At 44.2% G+C, this 25898-nt stretch overlaps 1 protein-coding gene across 2 annotated transcripts in view; it reads left to right on the top strand.

The window, feature by feature from the left end:
• Window positions 1–24954, top strand: part of pax7a (paired box 7a) — a 41826-nt gene extending 16872 nt beyond the window's left edge. For both annotated transcript variants that reach the window (XM_028406322.1, XM_028406320.1), the window contains exons 5-9: window positions 2516–2715; window positions 9832–9997; window positions 10411–10607; window positions 21056–21305; window positions 22392–24954. In XM_028406322.1, the coding sequence (XP_028262123.1) occupies window positions 2516–2715; window positions 9832–9997; window positions 10411–10607; window positions 21056–21305; window positions 22392–22507 (929 nt within the window). In that variant the 3' untranslated portion in view covers window positions 22508–24954. The remainder of the gene's footprint in view (window positions 1–2515; window positions 2716–9831; window positions 9998–10410; window positions 10608–21055; window positions 21306–22391) is intronic.
• The last annotated feature ends 944 nt before the right edge of the window (window positions 24955–25898 follow it).

Here is a 25898-nt window from a genome sequence, read left to right as displayed (position 1 = left end):
CATCAGTTTTTGGTTATTATTTTAACGAGTTAAATCGTTAAACTCCCCTATATTGAACACATCAAACTCATTTAAACGTGGGTTGAGATAGCTTTTTCTAAGTCGTAATCATGCATTTACCTTCACAAAGCACAGGTCTAAACCTGATTAAATCCTATTTTAAATCAATATTGAGGTGAAACCTCCGAGGGCCCCTGCAGGAGATACACGGCGCTAATCATGCCCACTGGATGGCACATAATTAGATTCTAATTGGACAATAGGTAATGAGACAAGGCATGAGTGTTTTATCAATACCCCATGAACCTTTTCAATGAATATTACAGCAGTCATTTTGTACAAAAGTCTAATCAGAATGTACCTTTTTGTGCTGAGCAGACCATTAAAGAATTGACCTTGACAGGCCTGCAGGGATTTTGCTCACATTGGTAAATAAGGAAACAATTCAGATTATAAAGTGTTTTTGATTGCAAATCAGCCTGCAGATGCATTTATTTTATTATTATTTATTATTATCATTTATAGTGCTTTATTCTCACTGTATGTGTATTTAAGCTCTGTCTTCTGACCACTAAACATTCTCAGCACAGTTTATATGTCCAAATCCTGATCCCAGTTGGCCCCATACAGCGTGCGCCGTGTTCCATTTTCCCTTACTCATTACAGGCAGCGCTGTTGACCTTGTGCTTCTGGTTCATGTACAAGAGCAGATGTGTTGGCTCTGTGGGGCTTAATGACGAACACCAGTACAAGCCATTGTCTGTTGAGGTTTATCAGTCATTAGCCTGGTAGCATGTTAAATGTGACACAGATTGCCACAGTGGTTTTTACTGGCAAACTGAAGCCGCTGAAAGCAAACAAAGGGGAGGAGGAGAAAATAATTTGAGGAGGAGAAAGTCTTTGGTGTCTTTCTCTGAACCCCTCGAGTATGAGTCGACTCCGGCCCCGACGTCCTCCCTGTAGGACACAGAGGTGACTTTGGAAAGTGATCTGCAGACTGCTGGGCTGGTCTTAAGTGTCGTCATGGCAAGTTAGCGGGCAAATGGATATAGGCATCCTCATGAAAACCAACAAAGGGATATGTGGTGTATGTACATATTCAACTTTGTATGTTCAAGGGTGTTCTGCAGCCGAGTGAGCCTGTGCTTCAAGAATCAATCTTTATTAAAAAGGATAAGACTGAAGAATTGATTTAATGAATGCGGCCTCATGTCCTGCGGCCACATGTAATCCGCAGAGAATCATTGAGCATGAGCTCAGGGGGACAAAAAATGTTCGTAGAAGACTCACAGAGTGGCCTGTAATGATAGTCTCCATATAATCCCATAATTCCTTGTTTAATTAAACTCTGGAGCTGGCCTTGAGACTCCGCCAGCTCTGTTGCTCTTTTGTTCTCACAGTTGTTATTTGGAGGCTAGCTTTGAGTATTCTTTTGTCCACTTGTGTTGAAAGATTTGACTGGAGTGAGCTATAAACAGAGACCAGAGCTGTAAAACAATGAATTCGACTCGGGCGAGACGCTCAGGTGAGCGTTTTCATTTGAGCAGAATGGCAAAGGGCCTCTGTCAGAAGCAGAAATCTCTTCATGCACCCTCTTCTTCTTCTATATCTCCCTTTATTTTCTGTCTCCCACACTTTCTGGACTGTGCATGATGCAATCCAACAAGGCCTGGAGCAACACTGGCACATCACGCCGCCTTGTCAATGTCTCAATGAGGAAATTATGAAAATATGAATTTTATGACATGAAATGAAAAGGGCCATGCAGTTTGAATAGACATGCAGAGGAGGTGAAAATGATGCAATTTTCTAAATTCAGTTATAATGGTAATGTGCAATGGTAATGCGTATTTGCTGTCAAAAATTTCCCTGTCGGCCTGGATTGTACAGCTTTGTGCTGTATCTATATTCCTCGAGCAAAAATTCAGCTTAGTTGAATGCCTAAAAAGTAATGTAAAATGTGTTCTAATTCATTTAATGACAGCAGATGGAAACACATGGGACTGAATGGTTTTGGTGTGATATTGTGTTCTATTTTATACACTTTGGCTGCGCTGTGTATGAGCAGTGTGCCCTGGGCCAATGACAGAGAAAAGCAGGGTGAGGAGCAGCAAGGTGGCCTGTGCAGATTAACCCCTCTACCCACCAACGGCCCACTCCCCCTCAGCTCTCTGCCTTCACAGCCTCTGGGGCCCCTCTCAGAGGCAGGATTGTATATCAGGGCCTCTTCTATATTAAATAAATATCCGAAGATTAAGATAATATTCTCCCAGTTGTGTATTGAGAAAGGAGTGGCTGTCACTTGAATCCTCTCTGATGCCAGTCCTCCCCTCTCAAGCACAAAAGCGGCTTCCAAAATGCAGATAATGCTGTTAGACTGAGTTTGTGATCTGTTTCAGCTCATGTTTGTTGCTATTTTCCCCCCATTATTTAATTCACACAAAAGACTTCTTAATACATTTTTTACTACACAATCACAAAGTTTGGTCCTCTCTCCCTATTTTTTTTATCACAGGTAACCGCACAGATGAAGTTTCGGACGTGGACTCGGAGCCTGACTTGCCCCTGAAGAGGAAGCAGAGGCGCAGTCGCACCACCTTCACCGCCGAGCAGCTGGAAGAGCTGGAGAAGGCTTTCGAAAGGACACATTACCCCGACATCTACACCAGAGAGGAGCTGGCTCAGAGGACAAAACTCACAGAGGCGAGAGTACAGGTTAGACAAACAGTACTCAGATGCTGATTCTCTCAATTATCCAATAGGGCTTATTATGTTGAATTTGGTTGAGAAAAGAGCAAACAGCAGCATCTCTTTTTAAAGGCAATAAACCCGCTGTCGTTGGGAAGTACAGGCTGTAAACTGCCAGGACAGCTGGCAGTGCACACAACATCACAACATCACTGAAACAAGTAGCAGAATACAACAAAAATGTTTCAGAGGACCCTAAAAATACTTTCTCTCTTAAAAAAGAAATTAAGTCATTCTTGGCCAATTAAACATAATCATGGTCCTATAGTATTCTAAAGGCAATAACCCTGTTTTACCTAAACATACAGCACCAACCCTTTAAATTGTTTAAAAGTCAGAAACATTTTAATTTATGTTGTACACTGAGCCGTTACACCTGCACAGGCCTCCATGCTGCACCAATAGCAAATATCACCATTCCCCTAAACACATTGCGAAAAGCAACATCTTTACCTATAGCAATGATGTATTCATCCATCAGGACCAGATACCCCCTTTTTATCATATTTCACTGTGAATGTGGGGAGTTTGTGGTCTACTATTATCCGTCATGTTGGAGTAGTAGTAGTGACAGAGATACTCCCCTCCTTCACACCTCAGAGCCAGGAAAACCTGTCTGACAGCCTGAGTGCCCTACTGTTGTATGTAGGATTGAAGGAAGATATGTACAGCAGAGTTATAGCAGCAGCTGTTCTTCCAAAGACAGAGGAGAGAAAAAAAAGAGGAGAGGAGAGAAAGGGAATGCATTCCTGATGGATTTCTCATTTCGGCCTTTGGCCAGGATCTCATCCCATCACTTTCAAGCTCGCCGCTGCTTGTAAAACCCTCCACATATCACACAGGGTTCTTCATCCTCTCTAGGGACCCAATGCCCCGACAACAACATTAATCAATCAGCCACTAGTAAAAAAAAAAGAAGAAGAAGAAAAAAAGAAAGAGTCTGGGGCACCCCCCTCTCCTCTTACCCCAGTCATTCACACTCTAAACCCCCCAAACTCCTCACCGCATGCTAACTGTTCATCACACTACAAACATGCAGTTTGGGTAACTGTTTCCACACATGTCTTTGTCCATCTAGAAACCCCCCAACACGCAAGGATGTCCCATACGTCTGAGTGTTTAATGCCTCACTCAGGAGAAAGAAATCTATCTCACGGCTGTTATTATAAGGCAGTGTGTCGGGAGATGTTGTTTTTAGCATATAAGACAAAAATCAAAAGTGAAAGTTTCACTATATCAAATGCAATCAAGCACACTTTGGCAATATTGATTGAGAACGTAAATTTAGAATTTTAAGTTGGGGGCGATCACAGTATGAATAAATATAGCCACATAATGAAGGAGATCCATGTTCATTGGTTCACATTTATAATAGATGTGGGTGTAGTTCACCAGCATCAACACCAGCTCTTGCCTGTATTAACACCTGTGTATTTATGGAGCAGCATGCCAAAAATGTCTAAAATGAGAGTGAGAGAAGAAAGAGAGCAGAGTGAGTGCTGCCTCTTTGCTGTTAGATAATAGACTTAAATGATGTCATGTGAAAACCTGAGGAATTTGAGTCATGGCTATAATTTGTTAATGCTGTTTTCCTCATAATCTAATTCTTCTAGGCTTTGAAAGTCTCGAAAGGTCAACTCAAACTTAATTTACTGAGAAGGTTACGAAGAAAAGGGGCTGTGGAAGCCAAAATAAATAATGCCCAAAGTTTTGCTGCAGCATGTTTGAATGAAGATAGTGTTTTATAACTATCGCTGAAAATGGGAGCTGTAAATACATGAAGAGTCAAACTAACTGTGTAAAAGAATGTGTAAATGAGAATCTGCCAGTGCGTACATGTGGGTGTTGCATTCAGAAAATGTCCACCAGCTGGGCTTCCACATATAGGTGCCCAAATGGCTCATCACAGGGCAAGAGAGAGGAGACCCTTTGGCCTGAGAGCAAAGCTTCTCCAGCACAGCTGCAATGACGCATCTTCCAGATGTCGTTCAGAGACCAAGCAGTGTTTGGGGCTGAGAATGAAGCTGCAGGCAGGGGGTGTTGGAGGGGTCTCTCACAGACTCATATTTTAACTCGAATTTGTGTCAGCTGTCATGGTTCGCTGTTATCCGTTTGTCATTAAACACGGCGATAATGTGGAAACTGGGTTCAGAGCAGAGGTAAACCGCACCTCCGCAAACATGGCCGCATTCACCGGCGCTCAAAAGCTCAACGCTGCGTTGTAAATTAAACTGCTAGATTCTCGTTGAAGTGATGAGTGTTTGGCTTAGCGCTGACTCACAACCCAAACTCATAAACAGAGCTAACTCCCTTGTGTCTGCCCTCGCCTGCCATTTTAAGACCCTTTCACCATTTATCTTTATCAGCCCCTTTAGCTGCCCCCTTTCAGCGCAGCTACCAGCGCTCTTTTACCACCACCAGTCCTGCATTAGTTTTATCACCCCAACTGACAAATTGTGGGATATGATCCATATCTCTCAGCAATTAGTTCCAGGCTGTCTCAGTAGGAGGGATACTGCCAAGTCTACCTTCAGTATATCCTCCGCTGATGCAGTGTGCTCTGCCACTTTCCATCTGATAACCCCTCAGTTTTAACAGGAGCAGGCAGCAAAGCCATTTCATGAGAGCATCATTTGTGTTCGGGGGAGAGCACCAGGTTGTGTGTGTGTGTGGTGGTGGCAGTGAGAGAGGGGTGTGTGTGGTGTGTGTGCAGGCTGCAAGCTGCTGTAAATCAGCTCTCACAGATGAAGCAAATTACATTCTCCTCCATTTAGACTGAAGTTTTTAAGAGACTGACTCCTGAGCCTCGGCTGAGGCTCATCATCTCAGCATGCTGCAGCCGGCTCACTTTACCAAATCTGTCTCATAGGTCCTCTTTCATTACCAATAAACATTCTGCATGTAGCTATTATAGTTAGTGGAATCTAATAAGGTATAAGCATTGCTTTTTACGAAGCGTGCAAATCAATTTGGTAAAAAGTTTCTCTCTTTATCTGTGGCTTGTGCAGGCCTGTTCATGCATGGAATGAGCGCCAGGAGATGAAGGCCTATATGGAGCCTGTGTGCTGGCCTCTATATGTACTTCAAACTCATACTGACGCGGGTGAAATATAATCTAATGTGAAAGTATTGAGAGGCAACACACAGTTTCCTTACTCTTATACTATCAGTCACAAGACAGGAACTGACAATGGAGCTGAGCGGTGACAACCAAACCCAACAGGCAACTGTCTGGGTTTATTTTTCATAAAGGAATAAATAGGATTTGTGTAGATTGTAGGGGAGAAATTGTTGCAATGCATCACTGTGAATGTTCTAACAGTTTCTTATTATTAGAATTTAAATGACTTTGGTACAGTGCTTCTGTACTCCTGATACTTATCAAGCTAATCCCACTCTCCTCACAAATTCACACTCCTAGCTACTTTAATTAGCATAGTGCCAGTCTGGAAGGCAAGCAGGGAGAGAATCAGAGGGGAGAGAAGAGGGGAAGGAGAGAAGAAGAGGAGGAGGAGGTGCGAGGGAGGGGAGGGGACAGGAGGGGAGAGGGAAGGGGGGGGTATTGCGTGGTATGAAACAGAAGAGGATTTGTATGTTGAAGCTAGTTGCATCACCCCTCTGTGTTTTTGTGGATATGAAGTCAGCAGCACATTTTGTTTTGTCATTATCTCGGCTCTCTGTATTCATCTACCGAATGTTGCAAATTGGCTCCTGAAAGGCGTCACACACTCAGCGCTTGTCTTTGACAAAATAATTCATGGAGGATTGTATAAACAGGGAATTCTGAAATATGAGTGATCCTATTTAAGAGCAACAACATAGAGGTTTTTTTTTTTTTTTTACTGCAGTGCAATGTCACGCTGTTACAGTGTTGGTATCACTGATAAGTGATAAGAAAAATGCTTCTTGATCGCTATTGGAATCAAATCTGGAAGATTAAAAGTGATGTAAGCCGACAAAAAAAATTGAGTTGCTGTCCTAAATGTCCCAAATTCCAGGTTTGCATCTACAGTGCCTCCTCTCCTTTTTTTGTTTCTCAAGCCTGACTTTTATAAGATGGGTTACTGCTCCTCCCAAAACTTTCTCTACAATGATCCAGTGATGCAAGTGCAGCCATGTCCAAGTACACTAGATGCAGGGAAACCTTTTAGTCCGTGAAAAAGGAAACAGAAGTGAGCCATGTGAATTCGGCTGTAGGTAGATAGGGAGACATGGAGGAGCGCCGCCGCTCTCTGTACTGCAGAGAGAATTAAACCGGATTGGGGAGAGCAGAGGAGAATCTGTGGTCCAAGGTGACTTTGTGATCAGGTTCCAGAGCGCAGCCTCAAATCCTCAGCTTCAGGCTGTGTGCAAGTCTGTGGGTGTGTGTATGTATAAGACCGTGCTCGTAATGTATGCATGTGTGTGACAGCAGTATGTGCACTTGCATGTGCATCACCACTCGAGTACATTTTTATTCCAGTCTGTGCAGAAACCCTGATGATTGTTGAAGAAAGCCACTCAAGTCTGTGACACATGCTGCTCCTCTGTTCCATATATATATCAGTGGACACAACCCAGTCTTACATCAGTATGCGCGATGCCATGGTCCACAGCAAAAAAATGTCTTTGTTTCATAATAAAGGATCTGCATTTGTGAGACCCCATATATACTAGCCTGCATCAGCAGGTACAGCAACAACAACAAGGGGTTTGGATAAGATGGTGAAGATACAGTCACACATGACTTTCACGAAGGAGAGTTGAGTTTGAGTCCCATGAGAAACCTTTATTTTTCAGTTCTTTGTCATTCACTGTCAGCTGTGTTGCTTTCAGCCTTTGTTTGTTTATACCAAGGAAAGCATCAAGGTTTGGGTGACAAAGACTCCATTTTGTTTAAGATTCCACAGACAATATGCCCCCTAAAACATTAGTAAGATTGTCATTGCTGTGGGCCATTACATATGTGTAATTTAGGTAATTGTAGCATATGTGCAGCCTTCATATTTAAATCTTAAGAAAACTGCAAATTCCAGTGAATTATGATGACATTTTCTGGCAGCTGGAATGAGATGAAAAGGGGTCGTATTCAGGCTGCCATATAGTAGAAACTGACATTTATATAGCAATAATCTGCAACAGAAAAACACATTTTGAAGAAACACAAGATTGTCTGAATTACATTTTTATCAAAGGATATTTCTTCTGATCACATTGTCATCTGAAGACTTAATCTCTGAGACAACAGCCAGTGTTTTAAGGCTAACAGATATCTGGCCAATGACTGTTGACTAGCTGCCTGCATAGTTGGGACAGTTTATACTCAGTTAACAGTTTAAAACCACAAGGATGTGGTTCGGTTGCACCACATCTCTAAAATAGCTTCTGAACTTAGACTAAGGCCCATTTAAACATGTTCTTGTTACAGATCTCTTTGCATCCAGTCCAATTTTTAAATATTAGACATGACATCACTAATATAATGATAATTTTGTAGGAAATCACAGTCAAAGGAACTAAAAATGCATCACAGAAACAAGGAAAAGTGACTTGACCATTTAAGTGTTTTATGTCTGCCATGATGGAACACCTCCTTCCTCAGTGTGGATAACAAAAGGGTAAGGAAGTTAAAGTGAACATAAAGGAGGGGTGAAGTGAGTGGATGGGGTCGGAGGTGAAGTGGCACTGCAGGGTGGGGTGATCAGGAGTGTGTGGAAGGCAAGGGTGTGCCCTCCCCTCCCCTTTAACGTGCCCCCTCCCCTGGGCCAGGCAGCTGTTTGTCTGGCCCAGTTGGAGCTTAGTTCAGACCTCGGACCACGCTCCACTACATCCCAATAGCAGAAGTTTCACTGGAGCCACACACCACATTTGTTTTGGAATAGCTGATTGAGGGATTCAGACTGGGTTTTTAGAATCAATCAGGCTTGCGATAAAGGTTTCCTGTTGGTTTTTCCAGAAGCATCGTTCAGGTTCGCCCTTTTTCTCAAGCACCGACACAGTCATCGCCTGTTGCATCTTATTTGCTTCCACTTACAATTAAACTGAGCTGTAGAGGAAAGAAATCAGTAAGTCTATACAGAGGCAGCGACTCTGTGAGAAAAGAACCACATTCAAATTAAGATCTCCATTGGTCTGAGATCCCTTGTAGACCCATACGAGTTTATATGTATGTTTGTGTGTACAAAAAGAGGCAGCCCCCAAAAAAGCAGCGAGTATGTCGCTGTGTAAGTCCCCTTGAAAGTGTCCCTCTTTAAGACCTGTTTAAAAGGGACGCCCCCTCTTTGTGTCCACTGTTCTCGGTGGCGTATGGAGGGGCTTTTGTCCCCCTCTTTCATGTGCCCTCACAATAGGCCTGGCCGTTTGAAACACAACAGTAGATGAACTGCGCTGACAGTGTATTAAACTCTGATGAATTGCCTGTGCGAGGCATAGATCAATGTCCTTCAACCCTTAGCACACAGAGAAGCCCGGGCCTTGTCTTGGTTAAATGGAACAGGTTGCTGGCTCCTTTCAAAAGGCCCTGATTATATTCATGTTTTGTTGAAGCAGAAGCCTTTTTAAAATGTGTAAATCTCTGCTGTTCAAAAGGCTCCTATTTTTCCCCTCTTTTCATTCAGGGAATTGACATTGTATGTCTGTGCTTTGGTGCTGCTCATTTTCTGAGCTTTTTGATATTTTGTAGCCTGTGTCTTGACTCTAAAGTTAAAACTATTTCCCCTCTTTAAAAACAGCCTCCTTAAAGCAGTACAGTTGAAGTGATGTTTCTCTGCGTCTCCAGAAAAAAGATGGCCTCTCTTAAAGCTGGTAATAGCTCTACAAACATACTTGAGGTGTGTGATGTGGAGGTTAGTGGCCTTACCTCTGACCTTTAAATGACTTCTTCCTTCTAAAGGAGGCTTAGAGCAGTGCTGTTTACATAGATCACAGCCTCAGCCACTTAAGAACAACAGGGGACGGACTGCTGATCTCCCAGGGGGGACTGCAGGCCAGCACTCACACCAAACAGCAGATTAATCACAGGTGCTGGGAGCCAGCAGACTCCCCTGACAGCCTACCACAGTTAAAAGTATCCAAATCAGTCTGAAACTCTGTGTCTTATCACAGGTGTGGTTCAGCAACAGACGGGCTCGGTGGCGTAAACAAGCCGGAGCCAATCAGCTTGCGGCTTTCAACCACCTGCTTCCTGGAGGATTCCCACCCACAGGGATGCCGACTTTACCCACGTACCAGCTACCGGAGTCCAGCTACCCCAGCACCACGCTATCACAGGGTAAGACGGACACCCGCTCTGACAAACGTTTCCATCCAAAGTGTACAGCGAGCTCTGTTCTCTGACTTTAATCCAATTTTAGTGGAGATTTCATTAGTCCTGTTTATTTGTGGTATGCCATCCATATTTTATGTTAATAACGTTATAAATTGTGTATGAATCATGTGCTGCCTATAAGAGCCATGCAGCAAGTAGTTATCTTTACAATCACAGCTTTGTCACACTGTGGAGCAGAAACAAGTCCTGCATTATATGTAAAGGTCATTTCTGCTTTTTACACTTTCTATGTACAAACGTGTTTTTACTTTCACAGGAAGGACACTTAATGTGTGACGTCTGATGTTAAGTGTTTGAAGCTTGCTTAGTGCAGATTTTAAAGTGGAAACCACCATTTGTTTTTGTGTGTGTGTCAGAGGGCAGCAGTACATTGCACAGACCCCAACCTCTGCCTCCATCCTCCATGCACCAAGGAGGCCTGAGCGCTGACAGCAGCTCTGCTTACGGTCTGTCGTCCAACCGCCACAGTTTCTCCAGCTACTCCGACACCTTCATGAGCCCTTCAGCATCCAGCAACCACATGAACCCAGTCGGCAACGGGCTCTCCCCTCAGGTCGGTCCATCCAGCCTTACACACACATATATATATATATATATATAATGTTCCTTCAACACTTCCTCCCCTCCCCTTCCTCTCACTTTCAGAATGTGTAATTGTATTTGACTGAAATTAAAATTCAGAAACAGCATGTTCAGCAAAATAACTGCCAGTGTGGGCTTTTATGTTCGTCTTCCAAAGCCCCCGGATTTATTTTAGCTACTCTAAATTGCTACATTTGTAAAACAATTGGATTAACATCAACAAATTAAAATTCATCTTGATAGTACCGCAAGTACTCGAGCTGCTCCAAAACAGCGGTTTTGACTTTCCTGGGACATCTAAATCCTGCGCAGCACAGTGAGAACACATGCAGATGAAATAATTAGCTAAAGCTTATAAATGTAGACCCATAATCTTCTTCACGTAATTGTCTGCAGCTGGAAGACTCCAGCGCTATGTGTGATTTTTCTTCTTCTTTCTGCTGCATGATTTCCAGGCAGCTCTGAGTGGAGGCTCTCTACATGCTAAGTTAGCATCCTGCTGGCCACTTTATCTGCACTCAGAGAACATTTCTGTATTTATTCAGGTTTTTTTAATCAAAAGAAGGTCTAAAATATCTTCCCTGCTGCGACTGTATGTGCTGGTTTGTCTCCGTCTGTAGTAAGCGGCATGTTTCAGATGCTAACCTCTTTGGACACCTCCATTAATGAGCATTTAAATGTGACTCTTATGGTAAGGGTTGAGCTTTAAGTAGCAGAGAATGAAAAATGATTTGTATTGATGCAAATCGTGTGTACGGAGTGAATTATACACAATTACCCATCAATACTGGCCAGTCTTGCCCACCCTCACCAACAAGATGTGGTTAACAGGCAGAAAATAAGATTGAAATGGTGTGTAAAGAGTTGAAAATGAATTTCAATGCTGCATTTGTCCACAATTACCCCGTCGTTCACACGTGTTTTATTGGGAGTTTTTTTTTTTCTTTTTTTCTTCTTCAAATATTTCTCAAAGCAGATTGGAAACATTCTTGGTATTACCCTCTTTCTTCAGAGAAGAAAGAATTAAGGATTTTGTGACAAAAAAGAGATTTTCTCTCCTGCTGGAGCGACGGAGGATAACATGGAGGCTCACAGCGTGTTTGATTGTTAATCGTGGCACAAGGGCTTTAACTGCTAATGCTCTCACTGCAAACCTGCAGAAAAACACCAGGAACATGGAGTCGTGATTTTTTTTTTTCATTAATGGCTCTCTCTAATACTGGCATGGGGTGCACTGTCGCTTCATTCAGGAATGTGTTGGGATATTAAACATTTCCTGTCATAGTGAGGATTAGGACAGGAGCCTCTAGGCAACTGTACAGTGTGGATTTCCAGTATTCAATTATTCTATCATGAAAGTCTTTTTTTACAGACCCCCCCCCCATATGCACTTAATTTTCTTTTTTTTATTCAGTTGTTTATTTTGAAGTTTAACTGTGGGGTTTTTTTTTCAGGGTGACATTTACATATGGATGTTTTTTTTTTTTTAGTGCACGACTGTGAGTCCTGCACTGAAGTGAAATGTATTGAATGCATGCAGAATGCTGTGTGGCATTCCTATCAGTGTCTCAGCGTGCAGATGAATGTTCCCACTGACAGCAGAATCAGAGTTCACTCTCTGGTGCAGCGTCCTGCTGTGCTGGGCTGCCCCTCTCACTTCACAAGCACACAGCGATCCACATGAAACCCACAACACAGAAGACCATAAACAACCCGCTTTAATGCGACGAAGCTTTGTCTTTTCCTGCATTTAACCAAATTTCATTCAAATGGCAAATCAGTTTCAGCTTTGAAAATGATCGACACACATTCTACGCACTCCCCCGTTTATTTTTCATGATTATTTTTACCTCCCCTGTAATGGAAAACAGCAACACAAAGAGCCTCTCTATCGAGATGGAAATGAGAATTTGATATTGTAAGTTACAGACAGCATCTGTTTGCACGAGATATGCTTGTGCATCGGTATGTGCAAGTTATTTCTTCAAGTGTCTGGCATTGATGGCCTTGCGGTTGCTGTAAAGATTGACAAAAATTCTCTGATTCGCAGTAAATGGGCTGCGGTGGCGAGGTGCCAAGTCTGTAATGGAATCCTGCAGCGTTCAGCAGTCCCGACAGGAGCTCGCATCCATCCCAATCCCATAACCTATCCCGACAGCACACATTTTCCCATTACAGGCAGTGGAAAAAGCCATCCGCACTCAAACCGGTGGCTGTCATTGTGGGATGTACAGCATGTTTGGCTGGTTGAGGGAGGCAGTATATTAGGGGTGTAGTGAGAGAGAAGCTGTGCATGGCTGGGCAAAAGGTATGAAACCAGAAGTGTGTTTTGTTGTTGGTCTTGTTTCATTTAGTGGCCCAGCAGGTGTTGGAAAGAGGGGAGGGCAAGGGCATGGAGGACAGGCATTCCAGTATTTTTCAGCCATCTGTACCTGAAGATTTAAGCTTTATGCCTGCCTGTTCATTCTGCTTTTTTTTATTTTTATTTTTATTGACCTTTCAATTCTTTTTTGCAAACTAAGAAACTTCTCTTAGCTGAAGAGGTAACACTTTGACGGTCAACACTCAGTCTTCTCTCAAGAATACCGCATATTTTTCCTCAACATAAAATAATACGAAGCTATAAGAAGACTTTTCTTTGAAACAGCCTTCATGGGCTTTACATTTCTGCGGAAAACTGAATTCCTTATTATTGCATGACAGGGACACCTGCTGGGAGAGAAAAGGAAAAAACTGAAGAGTTTACATGCAAGGCGAGCTCAGCAGCAGAACTTAGGTTTCACTCTTCAGTAAAAATTTCTTGAAACATTGACCCCAGGGACCAAAGAAGAACAGAAGGCGTCTCTCTCTGCATGCAGAGCTGTTGTTGGTCTGATAAGGAGACACGATAGGCCGGTCTGTGAACTCGATAGGTATGCTGGATGGAGATTTTATTGCTGTTTTGACGATGGAAGTTCACAAAGTTTTATGAGGAACTTTTTTTTCTGTTTTGCAGTTTTATGAAAGTGTTGTGTGTTTTGGAATGACAAGGATGTGTGTGTGTGTATCTGAGGAGGGCCTTTGGGCTGTGTGAGTGGGCCGGGCCTCCACACACACACATACACATACACACTCACACCACACACACACACACACACACGTACACGGGATCAGAGGCAGAGCGGCACTCACCCCTGCCTCCCTTTGATCTGTGTCCCCAGGCCTGCCTGCCCGCGCGGCGCTGCACCGTACCACGCACGCTGACACCATGCTCACCAGCGACTCCCCACAACTGTCTGAGAGAGATAAGCCAGGGGAGACTCCAAACTGTGCTGCTGCTCTTCCATTAGCTAGCGCAGACGCTTCTTTTAAAAATGGGATGAATTATTTTTAAGAAGCAAGCTCTGCCGTTGCCAAAAAAAAAAAATGGAGAGGGGAAAATGTACGGAACAATCTGGAGCTCTGGCTTCATTCCGCCTCCCTCCCTGACTTCTAACAAGACATCCTGCACCTGAATACCAATGAGAGGGGGAGATTCATGTAGTCCCCCACATTATTAAAACTTGGGCATTAAGCCTCTCACCGGGCACTGTGTCAGCTGGCAGGCTCCACTGACAACAAATCAAAGGGGATGAGCACATAGCCTGCATTCATAGCTCAGCCACTCGCAGAGCAAGTGGGGGAATACATACTGGTTAATTAGAACTCCCATTAAAACAAATACTGTTTCAATTTGGCAAGTATAAAAAAAGATGTAAGAGGCTTTCAGAAAAAAAGAGACCTGCTGTTGGCAGTTGCCAAGAAAATCCAGGGACTGTAAATCATATCCACTGGCTATACTGTTTCTGCACAGATTATTAGTGTTTGCTGTTGTTGTTGCAACACTTTTGAACTCTGAGGGAAGATTTTTTTTTTTCCCATCTGTGACGCCAGAAATGCACCTTTGCGTGCACCGTGTGGTTGTCTAGCGTCAATTTGGATTTGTGCTCCCCACTCACAGACACACATATGAAATAACACTGAGTGCCACGATTAATAATTCTTTCTGTGAGGGGATGTCATGGTCATAGCTGCGGCTTTTTGTACACCTGAGCCATTTGTTGCTCACTCCATGTTTTAGGTCTCTCGATCGCCCGACTGCTGCCATTTTCTGCACCATTCCAAAATATTTTTGGTTGGTGCTTGGTGTATTCATAATCTATTTTTCACCTACCAACCTTCCTACCCTTCTTTTGGCTTTTTGTCATCCAATGATGCCTTGCCAATAGTGCATCTCTCTCTCTCTCTCTCTCTCTCTCTCTCTCTCTGCCTCCCTCCCCACCTTCCTCTCTTGCTCCAACTATCTCCCCTGGAGAGGCAGCTCTTCTCCCTACGCCCAGATGAAAGGCTACAGCGGACAATAAAAATGCTATTTAAATGCAAGGGTGTTTGTGTGCGGGTGAGAGATATTTCCTGCTGAAAGTGAGCTGCTGCATCCTGATAAATAGTAAATATAAGGGAATGTGATTTACATTTATCTTGCAGAGGCAGCCAATATGAATTTCAGTAAATCCTAGAAGATGGGGATTTAAGGGAGGAAAATGACTGAGACTGATTCACATGCTGTGTGTCCCACGCAGTTGAAATGCCTATAAGGTGGAGAGTGGTACTGCCTTTATTAAAGTATAGGCGCAGACATCGATCCTATCTAAAATACCTATTACACACACACAGGCAATACACAGCATCTCATGCTCATCTTGTGGAGATTTCCTGCCTCATGCTCGCACAATTTGAAGGTGATGTTCACCATAATAATAATAGTAATAGTAGTAGTAGCGGGTGTGTAGTATCAGGCTGCTGGGCAGGTGAAGTGGCTGTGAGGCATACACTGGCTGACCTGTCTCTTCAGGGTCAAGGGTCAGGGTGCAGGGGGTTATGGGATGGCTGCGGAAGAAGAGAAGCTAGCTTGCTGTGAACCTGCCCTGCTAGCCAGAGGTTCGGGTTGTTGTCTAGCTGCATGTGGTTCCTGTTAGTTCCAGATGCCACTCTGACAGGTGCATAGCTGTGATTAATACTCTCTGACTTTTTCTCTCACCCACACTGTCCCTCCTTCCTTCTGTTTCTGTCTGTGTGTCCCTTTCTACCCTGGGCTCACCTTCCTCCCTACCTGTGTGACCCGTTAGGAAAATTGATCAAACACTCAGAGTTTTCTGGAGAGCGTGATTGTCAGCAAGCTTCAGTGCATGTGTCTGTTCCTCTCTCCTCGCTGACAATAAAATGAGAATATGGGAGGCTGCTGTCTGGTCCTCAGCTGGTTGTCTCATGCAGCAGCTCTCCCCTCTCAGTCTCCAGCTGAGAGCCATTTCACTATTTATTTACATGTAATTATGGCTATGAGGTGCAGATATTAACACTGTCAAGAACAATTTGACCTGACATTTTTCACTAGACCTGGCCCCTGCTGTTTTTAGCAAACAAACCCCCACTCCTCCTCCTCCTCCTCTTCTTCTTCTTTTTCTTCCTTCTCCTCCCTCCCTCCCTCCCTCCCTCCCCCCTTTTCCTCCTTCACTCCCTCGATCCGCCTCGCTTTCCTCCTGGAGCAGCTCTCTCACACACACACACAGATACACACAGAGGCCTGGCCTGCCTCGCTGAAACCACTCTCCTGGAATCAGAAAATCTGCCGTTTAATTTAGGAGAAGCGTTGGTGCAAGGTGCTGCGAGTTGCAGTCTCTCTCTGTGTGTGTGTGTGTGTGTGTGTGTGTGTGAGTGTGTGTGTGTGTATGTGTGTGTGTGTGCACGCGCACGCTTAGAAGGGGCCTCTCTTGTTCCCAGTGGCTGAATCCATCCCATAGTTACTCAAGCATATCACTAGCAGAGAATAGAGGATTGCTCCCCACACGTTCTCCAATTGCAGTCCAATAGACGGCATATTAACCTCTGGTTAGTGCGGGGCCAAGTTTATTGCTTATACTGTGGGATGTTTCAGGGGGCGGGAGACCTTCTTCCAGCTTGAGCAGCTGTGCTTTGTGAGACCTAGCATGAGTGAAAGTGGTTTAGCTTGATGAAAATTTGCAAAGAGTTATACAAGAGGTGTGGACAGCTCTAAAGTAAATATGAATTGTATTTCATTTCCTCCTGTTTAAGCCTCTTTTGTATGCAACTTCACGCAGTGCAGGGACACGGGCACAGAATGGCTAACATGTTGTGAGGAGTGACAGCTTGTTCCAGTGCCCGCTAATCGTCCTCATCTGTGCCTGACTTGTCAATGCCCAGATTCTGTCAGTGCCAATCAGCCACTTAATTGAACACAATTAGCACCCCACCCCAACCCTCCCATATGCATTACATTCTTCAAAGGCCCATTTCTCTCCCTCTGGCACCCCCCTCACCCCTCACACACACACACACACACACACTCTTCTACCTCTTATTCTCTCTGTCTCTTCATCCCATGCTGCTGGTGGAAGACACTTTTCAGTTTTTATTAATGTGCCGCGGCCAATTAACGCAGTGGCATGCAGGCCAGAGCCCGTCATCTGCTGCCTGCCACCATCCTGGCTGTCTGCTGCGGCCCCACGCTACCCCTCGCGCCACCTCCACCGTGACCAAAACGCTTTAATTCAATTTATGCAATCACTGTTATTTTTAAATAGTCATTTTGTCTGCTCAGATGAGGGGCCTTACTGCCCGCTGGGCCGGCCCTCTCATGTGAGGAGGAATGGGGGAAGGGCTGGATGCTGTGGGAGCAGGAGTCGACTGAACTGGCGGTGGTGGTGGTGTTATTTACTTTTGTTATATTGGGTTTGTTTTAGGTTTTTTTGTGTTTGGAAGTAATGAAAATTACATTTTATATTTAACAAAATCTCTCACTGTATTTAACATACTCACATATGACCCCTAATACTGAGTCCTTATTCAATTTTTAGTCTGTTTCCAAAGTCAGATACTTTCTAGACACTGGATGTGTGTGACTCCTGGGTCACAGAATTAAACACTGCTGTCTGCCTGTAATCGCACCCTCAGGACTGGCCTTCAAATATTGATCTGAAATTCAGTGTCATCACTGAGGATCTTTAATCGTTCTCTGCTGGAGCGAGTATCTGCCAGGCAGATCTGCTAAGGTGCACAATGCTATTCTGCACCACTCAGATAACTTGCAGACATTTGGAGTGCTCATTTTTCCCTGTCTGCCCCGGTGACCTCTGCCTAACTTAAAGGTACATCTTGGGGGCATTTTGATTTGGGCAGAACGGGGAGGTATCGGTGACAGAGGAACTAATCCAGTATTGCGCAGATTAAGAGTATTTGTGGAGTGGGGTGTGTTGGCGCTGGCGCTGGGAATGGAACAGAAGGGGCTCCTATCAGCTCTCCAGGCAGGCTAGCCCTCAGGCCAGCGCAGTCCTACAGGAGTCTTTGTACTTCCCAAAGCCTCCACTTTCCTCTCACTCACTCTGTATCACTCTCTTGCCCTAACCCCCCCCCCCCGCCTTCTTTCTATAGGCTATCATGTCCTCGGTGCTCTATTTCCTCTGTGTAGTTGAGGTGTCTTATTTTTATGACAAGGCACATTAATGTTTATAAAGGACAGGTTTCAACATTGCATGTGACATTGAATAGTTAAATCATTTTACTACTGAATTGTTATGATCTCATAATAATAAGAATAATAATAATCGTGGTGTAGCAGCACATTTGCATTCTGTGTCTTTATACAGACTTTCTCCCCTCTTTCTGTTTCTGTTTTTTCTTGTATTTCTTGACTTGCAGTGCCTCTCCCAGCTCTGTGTCTGTCACGTCGTTTTTATTCTGGAGAGAAATCCAACAAAGAATAACTCGTCAAACATTCATGCAAACAACAACAACAACACAAAAAAAATGTAATTTGACTGTTGAAGAAATTAGGGAAGTATGAAAGGGCCTCTTTTTGTCTCAAGTGTGCTATTTATTTATCTGAAAGGATGCACATTGTATCAATTTACACTTCCCCACTCACTTTGCCACAGGCTGGAGGGCTCAGAAGTTGAGAGAATTAATTACTTTTTTATTATTATTTATAAAGTAATCTATCTGTAGAGAGAGAGAGCAGAAAAGGGAGAGGGTGAGGGGAGGGGTGTGTGTGTGTGTGTGAGTAAGAGAGAGAGAGAGAGAGGCAGGGGACGCCCTGGAGCATTGTCCTTTAAACTAGGTCCTGGCTCACATTATCTCCCAAACCAGCACTCACACAACGTCAAACAACAAACGAACTCTGAGCTGCTGAGGACGCTGCATGCAAGGAGGGAGAGAGAGAGGGGGGGGGTGATTGAGAGGGAGGAAGAAACTGCTTCTCAACAGTCTGTGTGTATGAATAAAATACTGTGGCAGCTAAGATCACTTTTCTAAACTCTACTCTTCTAAACCTTTTAATTAATATCTATAAACTTTGTTTAAAATGGCGTACAGCTACAGAAGTATGTGCTGCTAATGCTTTTGTCACAAAGTATCATTTAACACTTTATGAGAACATCAAAGTAGCAAAAGCCTGCAATTAAAACTGACCCGTGGATCACATAAAACGCTGAAGGTGTGGGTGGAAGAGGACAGCTTTACTCTGAAGCCCAAGTGACTCCAGTAGCCTGATGGATAAGCCAACCTCTATCTGTAGCTCCATCAGACTGTGAGGACTGTGGTGGGAAGTGCATTGATTTTTATTTAGCAGTGTGAACAAGAATCCAACAACTCCAGTACAACATATATTTTTTTCCCTCCAGGAAAACTTTACCCTCAGTCCTTGGTTTTTAAGGACGTCTGAAGGGTAGCTATACTTGTCAGGCTCTAATGTGGCCCCACCAATTTTCTAAAATAGGAAAAACTGCAACATGTCAACGATAAGAAGTCGTTTTCTTTTGAAGAACTTTTATGAGCATGAATAGTAATAATCGTTGGCTATTCTATTTCATAAGGAAGCGATGTAATCAAGCTTCAATTAACCAATGACTAAAATGGACGTACGCCCTCCAGCTGTCTCTCTCAGGACACTTTATGAGCTCCCTCTTCACTTTAAGCAAACCATCAGAACACATCCTCTTCCTCCTCCTCCTCCTCCTCCTCCTCTCTTTCCTCGAAGTGTGTGTAGTTCTGGTCCATATGTGCGGGTGCATCACATGTGTCCGGCATGAAGAGGGCCATGAATCTCCCTCTTATGGATACATGTCACATGCTTTGTCCACAGATGTGGAAGGGGCGGTGGGGGTTTCCTCACTGATAGAATTAACATGTGGAAATGACTAACCAGCCTTTAGGTTTCTGATGTGCTCCGTATTTCCATAGAGGCCCTTTCTAAAGATTAATTTGCAGAAGATGGTTAATTTTCCCTCTGTGGGATTCTCCTGGTCTTAGCGCATCATTTGTGGACTGTTTGGCTTCACCCCATTGTTGTTGCATATGTGTGGGTGTGTGTGTGTGCATGCATGCTAACATATGTCTGTGAGTGTATCACCCCTGTGTAACCACCTCCATGATGGGCTAATTGGTTTAGCAGCCAAGGGGCCAAAGGCCAGTGCAGCATAGCGAAACTCAACATGAACCTGATGTTGAAAGGAAGGTTTCCCTGCTATAGGAGGGAAGCATGTGTGGGACAATTCGCTTTTTACCACACCCTCACCATACACACACACACCAGACACACACACTGCTTTCCCCTTTTTCACTTAACAAAACTCGCCGCAAAACAACATTCTTCACAGCGTTTTTGGGGCTGCTGTGCCTCAGATTGGAGGAGAAGTAATCTCTTCCATTTTAACATATTTTGAGACCTTCTTCTGACGAATGTCACATGCTATTACATTAATCTAGAATATTGAATTGGAAGCTTTTATACACTATGAATAATATACACACTGTAATATTCAGGCGAGCCCCAACCTGCAGTATCAGCGGCCCCCTCACTCTGGTTTGTGGAGCCTACTTTGGGGATCTGAGGGGATCATTTACCAGTTCCAACTCCATTACTATTCATGAGATGGGTAGGCTAGGGGCGAAGGATTAGGGACTCCCTTGGTGCTTGTTGTGCTGTAGGCTCAGGCTCAGGCCTCAGGCTCCGGGACAGGGGCTGTCTGGCAAGGATGGTGGGTCTATTATCACCCTGGGACCCTTCTGTCCCACAGCAGAACACTTACTGGCAGCGCCAGCTAATGGAAACTGTGTCTCTTGTTCCCTTTCTCCTTTTTTTAACCTCATCACCTCCTAGTATCCTCCCCCTCTTGCTCTTTAAAAAAGACGGGGAAGTTTCTCCCTGTCCCTATTTCAAAGTTGAAATGGTGTATTTCTATTGGCATCTTTACCGTGAAGTGCTGGGATGGCAGTATACTTGCAGGAAAAAAAAGTACTTTCCCTCAACTCTGTTGCTTTGATCCTCAATTTTCCAAGTTTCTAACATCCTTCTTTCCCCCCTCCTCTCTCCCTCCCTCCTCTCCCCAGGTGATGAGTATCCTGAGTAACCCCAGCGCCGTACCCTCCCAGCCCCAGCACGACTTTTCCATTTCCCCCCTGCACAGCAGCCTGGAGAGCTCCAACCCCATCTCAGCCAGCTGCAGCCAGCGCTCGGACACCATCAAGAGTGTGGACAGCCTGGCTTCCTCCCAGTCATACTGCCCCCCTACCTACAGCGCCACCAGCTACAGTGTGGACCCCGTCACTGCAGGCTACCAGTACAGCCAGTACGGCCAGAGTGAGTAAACACTGTCTTCACATTTATTGTTGTGTTTCGTTTGTTCCTCTTCATCCTACCCTTAACTTAAAAAAAGCCTGTGAAGTGATGCCCAGGCAAAAGAGCCTCCTGACCTTTGCACCCTGGTTGGTAGAGGCAGACACGTGCTCTTGATAAAGACCCCCACCACCACACCACCACCATCATCCTCGTACAGAGCTGCCTTAGTCACACCCCACTCCACTTGGATAGGAAAGAGAAGAGGGCCACTTCAAAGGACGGCACACCCTCAGGGGCCACAGTGTCCTCTTGCCCACCTCTCTCTCCCTCTTTCTCCCATTTCCATCACACACACACACACACACATACACACACCCTCAGGGCAGGAAAGAGTTTGCTTTATTAGATTAGCATAATTGACTGATGCTGTCACAGCCATTCATAAGAGGTAAAATGAAGCACACTTCCCAAACAAGCAAGCCAGCAGCCGCAGCCAGCCCACATTTGTTTGTATTTATGTGCACCAGGCTGCACTAGTGATCGGGTGCATTTCTTTCTTTAAATGTGTTGATGCAAGCGAGCGTGTGCCAATCTGTCACGTTTTGTGTGTGCGCACGAGTGTGTTTTGTCATCAGCAAGGAAACTGATGGCAGCGCGGATGTGAGCTGATGTGAGGTTAATTAAGATGGTGATTGAGCACAGTAGATGGGTAATGAATGGAGGAGAGAGGAGAGAGCTGCTGTCTGCGGATGAAAATGATCGGCCATGTGGAGTGTGGAGGGCATGAAATCAGAGATGCCAAGTGTAATGAAGACTGGCACATAGAACACACACAGGGACCCGTCTGAGTGACAGCATGGAGACTTTACCAGGATGCACATGCTATGTGCCAACGGCGTGCCAGCCTCAGACGAGGGACAGACAGGGGCGGGGTTCTTATCTTTCATTCTGTGTGTGTGTGAATTGTTCATCGTTTGACTCATTCTCTTCTGCCACAACTTATTTCAGCCCTAATCAGGGGAATGAAATGAGAGTGAATAGGATATATGTCTCAGGAATCTATCACCTGTCTGACGTCTGTTTGTGTTTTATTTTCTTTCTGTCTAGCTGCTGTAGACTACCTGGCTAAGAACGTGAGCTTGTCCACTCAGAGGAGGATGAAGCTCGGTGACCACTCGGCAGTGCTGGGGCTCCTGCAGGTGGAGACAGGACAGGCCTACTAAAGCCGCTCACCCCTGCACCTCTCTTTCTCCCCCTCTCTCTCTCTTGACGTCCGCCACCTTTCCTCCATGCTCCATCAACTCTGGACTCCAACTCCAGCTCGCCTCTCTGCTGCTCGCCTCCTCAGCTCAGCCATGACACGAGCGTACGGACCTCCCTGCGCAACCAGAGAAAGTGACGCTTGTGGGTGTGACAAGTCTTTCTTTGGGGAGAGGAACCAAACTTTTCACGCCGTTGTCAACCACCAGGCGGCTCCTCACCCTTTGTTTCTCAATCTTCAGGCATCTTTGCCTGCTCCCTGTACTTCTGTCCCAGCCCCAATCCCCTGCTTATTTTGATGAGAGGGCCAGACAGGACCCCAGATGACTGGAGGATGGCCGGTCACCTCGGCTCGGATTCCTCTTTGTCATGGCTGCAGTCCAGCACACATTTAGAGCCATTCACGACATGTACTTTGACCTTGCTGTTCATAGTAGTTAACAAAGCTGATATCATTTGAGCGACTCTTTAGTCTTGTTCCTTTTTGATATTGTTAATATTATTGTTGCTGTTATATGATTATGGTTAATGTGATTTATGTTGTTCTTTGATTCCATTCGTATCTCTTTTCTCTGTTAGATGTTGGTGTGTAAAACACGGCGGATGACTGAGATGATCTGGAAGTGAGTGTCTGTTGCGTGTGCATGTTTGCGTGTCAGCGCAGTCACACAAGAGTAGATGATTGTTTTCCAAGCTGCTGCTGCTGCTGCTGCTGCTCCTTAGCCCATTCCCTGAGCTCAAATGTTCATGAGCGATTTGACCTTCCCACTTTCATATTCATCTTGACATTCCTAAAGAACTTGGCCACTCTGTGGGAAGTCTGGCTGGATGAATTCTGCAGGGAATTAAAGCAGCATTTTGGCGGCCAATAGCTTTCCCCCTTGTAACCTCCATCCCATCCTTAGCCGCGGTCCATAGGGAGGGGGGCATTGTTTGCAAAAACAGGATTGGGGAAATTAATGTATTTTGAAATATGGACCTTGCCAAGGAGGGCTAACTCAGCCCCCACCTCCCCTCCTCACTCCCCCCACCAAATCCCATCTGCCAGGGAATCCTGTGTGATTTAAACAGTGTAAAGCAGATTAAATCACACAAATATAATGTCAAGGCTAATTCACAGTGACCCTTCCTATTACCAGCCAGTGTTTCCAGTTTTTTTAAAGCATAATTACCACATTTTGTAAATGCACCTTCAGATGGTTTCACATTCCTTACAAACATTCCTCAACAACTAATAAGCATTCCAGTGTTTTTTTTCTTTCTGTTAGCAGATTAAAAAGTAGGCAAGCTGTGCCATTCACATGCACTCTGGAAAATCATATAATCCAGTCAGTTGTGAAAGGGCACAGGTAACACCGCTGATTGGCCCCCCTCTCTGGTTTGGACCATGTCTGTAATCCTCTGCTTTGAAATAAATGTACAAAAAGAAGAAAAAAAGTTAAAATAATAGTGGATATGAGACATTTGTGTAGCGCTCATAGTTGACTTTCAACATGATCCAGGACCAACTGCTGTTCCCTTGAGATGTATGTGATGTTTTTCTTTTTTCATTGACATCTGTGTGATGTTGATGACGATGATAATGATGATGATGTACACAGAATTGTTTAGTCTCAAGACAGGATTTGGTCCTCGCCTTTTAAAAACTGAAAAAATGTACAGTAGCTGGAGCAGATTGTGTATCGTTTCTTTATAAAGAGGTATGTTTTATACTAAAACAAAACTATGTTGAGTGGTAGGTAAGCAAGGGATCTGTGGAAGTAAATGTTTTATTTGAGTTTCCTTAACTGGTTTATTTTTTCGTTTTTTTGTTTTTTTAATTGTATTTAATTGGTTCACTTGTTTTGACCAAAAGTTTCTGTTTTTGGCCCAAGTAAGAGTGAATTTGTATAAATTAGTGAGACATGAATTCCACTGAAATTGTTCCAATTAAAATTGTATTAAAGAGGATCAAGCTGAGCCTACAGGAAAATGAAAGCTGAACTCCCCGGACCACAGGACTGCTGTGTATTTGAGAGGTGGCTGGATGAAACGTGAAACATGACTGCACCACGGACCTAACACACCTGAATTCTGAGAGTGTGAGACTCTGCCAAAAGTCCAGCATGGTGATGATAATGATGAAGATAATGATGATGAAAGTGACACATTCTCTCTGCTCGGTCATGTTTGACTTGTGGACCAATAAGACTTCAGGAGAAGAAGTAACGCTGACTCTGCACTGAATCGCAGCAGTGACAGCTGCTCCACTTAGACGCCTCACTCATGTATATTTTAAAAAGGAAGAATTTTAGAATTGTCTTTAGTGTATCAAATGCATTTCTAACACTTCGCGTCAATAAACATTTGGATATTTAAGGCATAAATCCCCCCCCCCCCCCCACACACTTCCTCTCTCTCCTCTCCGTTTGACCCCTTTAACCTGTTTAGTTGCTTTCTGACATCTGTGCTTTGCTTTACTCCTTTCTGTTCCGCATGTGTGTATATTATCATGGTATAATTTATTCTGCTGTATGAAGTATTAGAGTAGTGGGAAACTTGTATTGGTATTTACTACCTTCAGCCTGTTGGTGTGTTTACTGTAACACTGGCGTAACTGTTATCAATTAAAGATCCAAAAACTGATCTGCCATTTGTCTCTTTGTGTGTGTGTGTGTGTGAGAGCGTGGTTTGTTTTACTGTCATGCATGTATTTATAGTTCACTATACAAACAGCACATTCCTGAACCCAAACAATTCAGTTATAATAAAGGTAAGGATTTGCACTCATTTTTTTCACTTATATATATGTTTAGATGAAACACAGGTTCCTTCTTTGTATCTTTGCTTGTCTGTGGTTTAATGTTTTCTTTTTGTCAGGCTATATTTATTCTTTCATATTTAATAAATTGCATGTGCAGCTTTGGAAGGAAACCAACTCATTTTAATCCTTAAACTTTTCTAAAGCCACAAAAAAACTCACACATCACCTGCAGCACTGGTGTGATCTGTGTGTCTGTGCCAGTTACAAATCTTACATGCACACACCTGTGTGTGTGTGTGTGTGTGTGTGTGTGTGTGTCCTCCCTCTGTGTGTGTGGGGTCACTGGGCCACCAATGATCTGTTCCAGTGACGGTGATGTGATTTGAGTGATGAAAGCCCCCAGACAAACAGACACAGGCTGAAAGTGTGTCTCAGTGCAGCTGTAGGAAGTCATTCATTCACTCACTCATTCATTCTGCCTGCTGACCAGCAGTACGTTCTCGTCTTTCTCCGTCTCTGCTTCTCTCTCCAGCCACACCGGCCAGGGGAATGCAGCCTGCAAATCTCTGTGGTATGGTGTGAATGTAGGGGAACTAACCGGTGTGGTATGG

This window comes from Parambassis ranga, chromosome 5 (assembly GCF_900634625.1).
Source record: "Parambassis ranga chromosome 5, fParRan2.1, whole genome shotgun sequence".
NCBI lineage: Eukaryota > Metazoa > Chordata > Actinopteri > Ambassidae > Parambassis > Parambassis ranga.
Note: the sequence above shows the minus strand (reverse complement) of the source record. Positions and strands in the feature narration are given on the sequence as shown.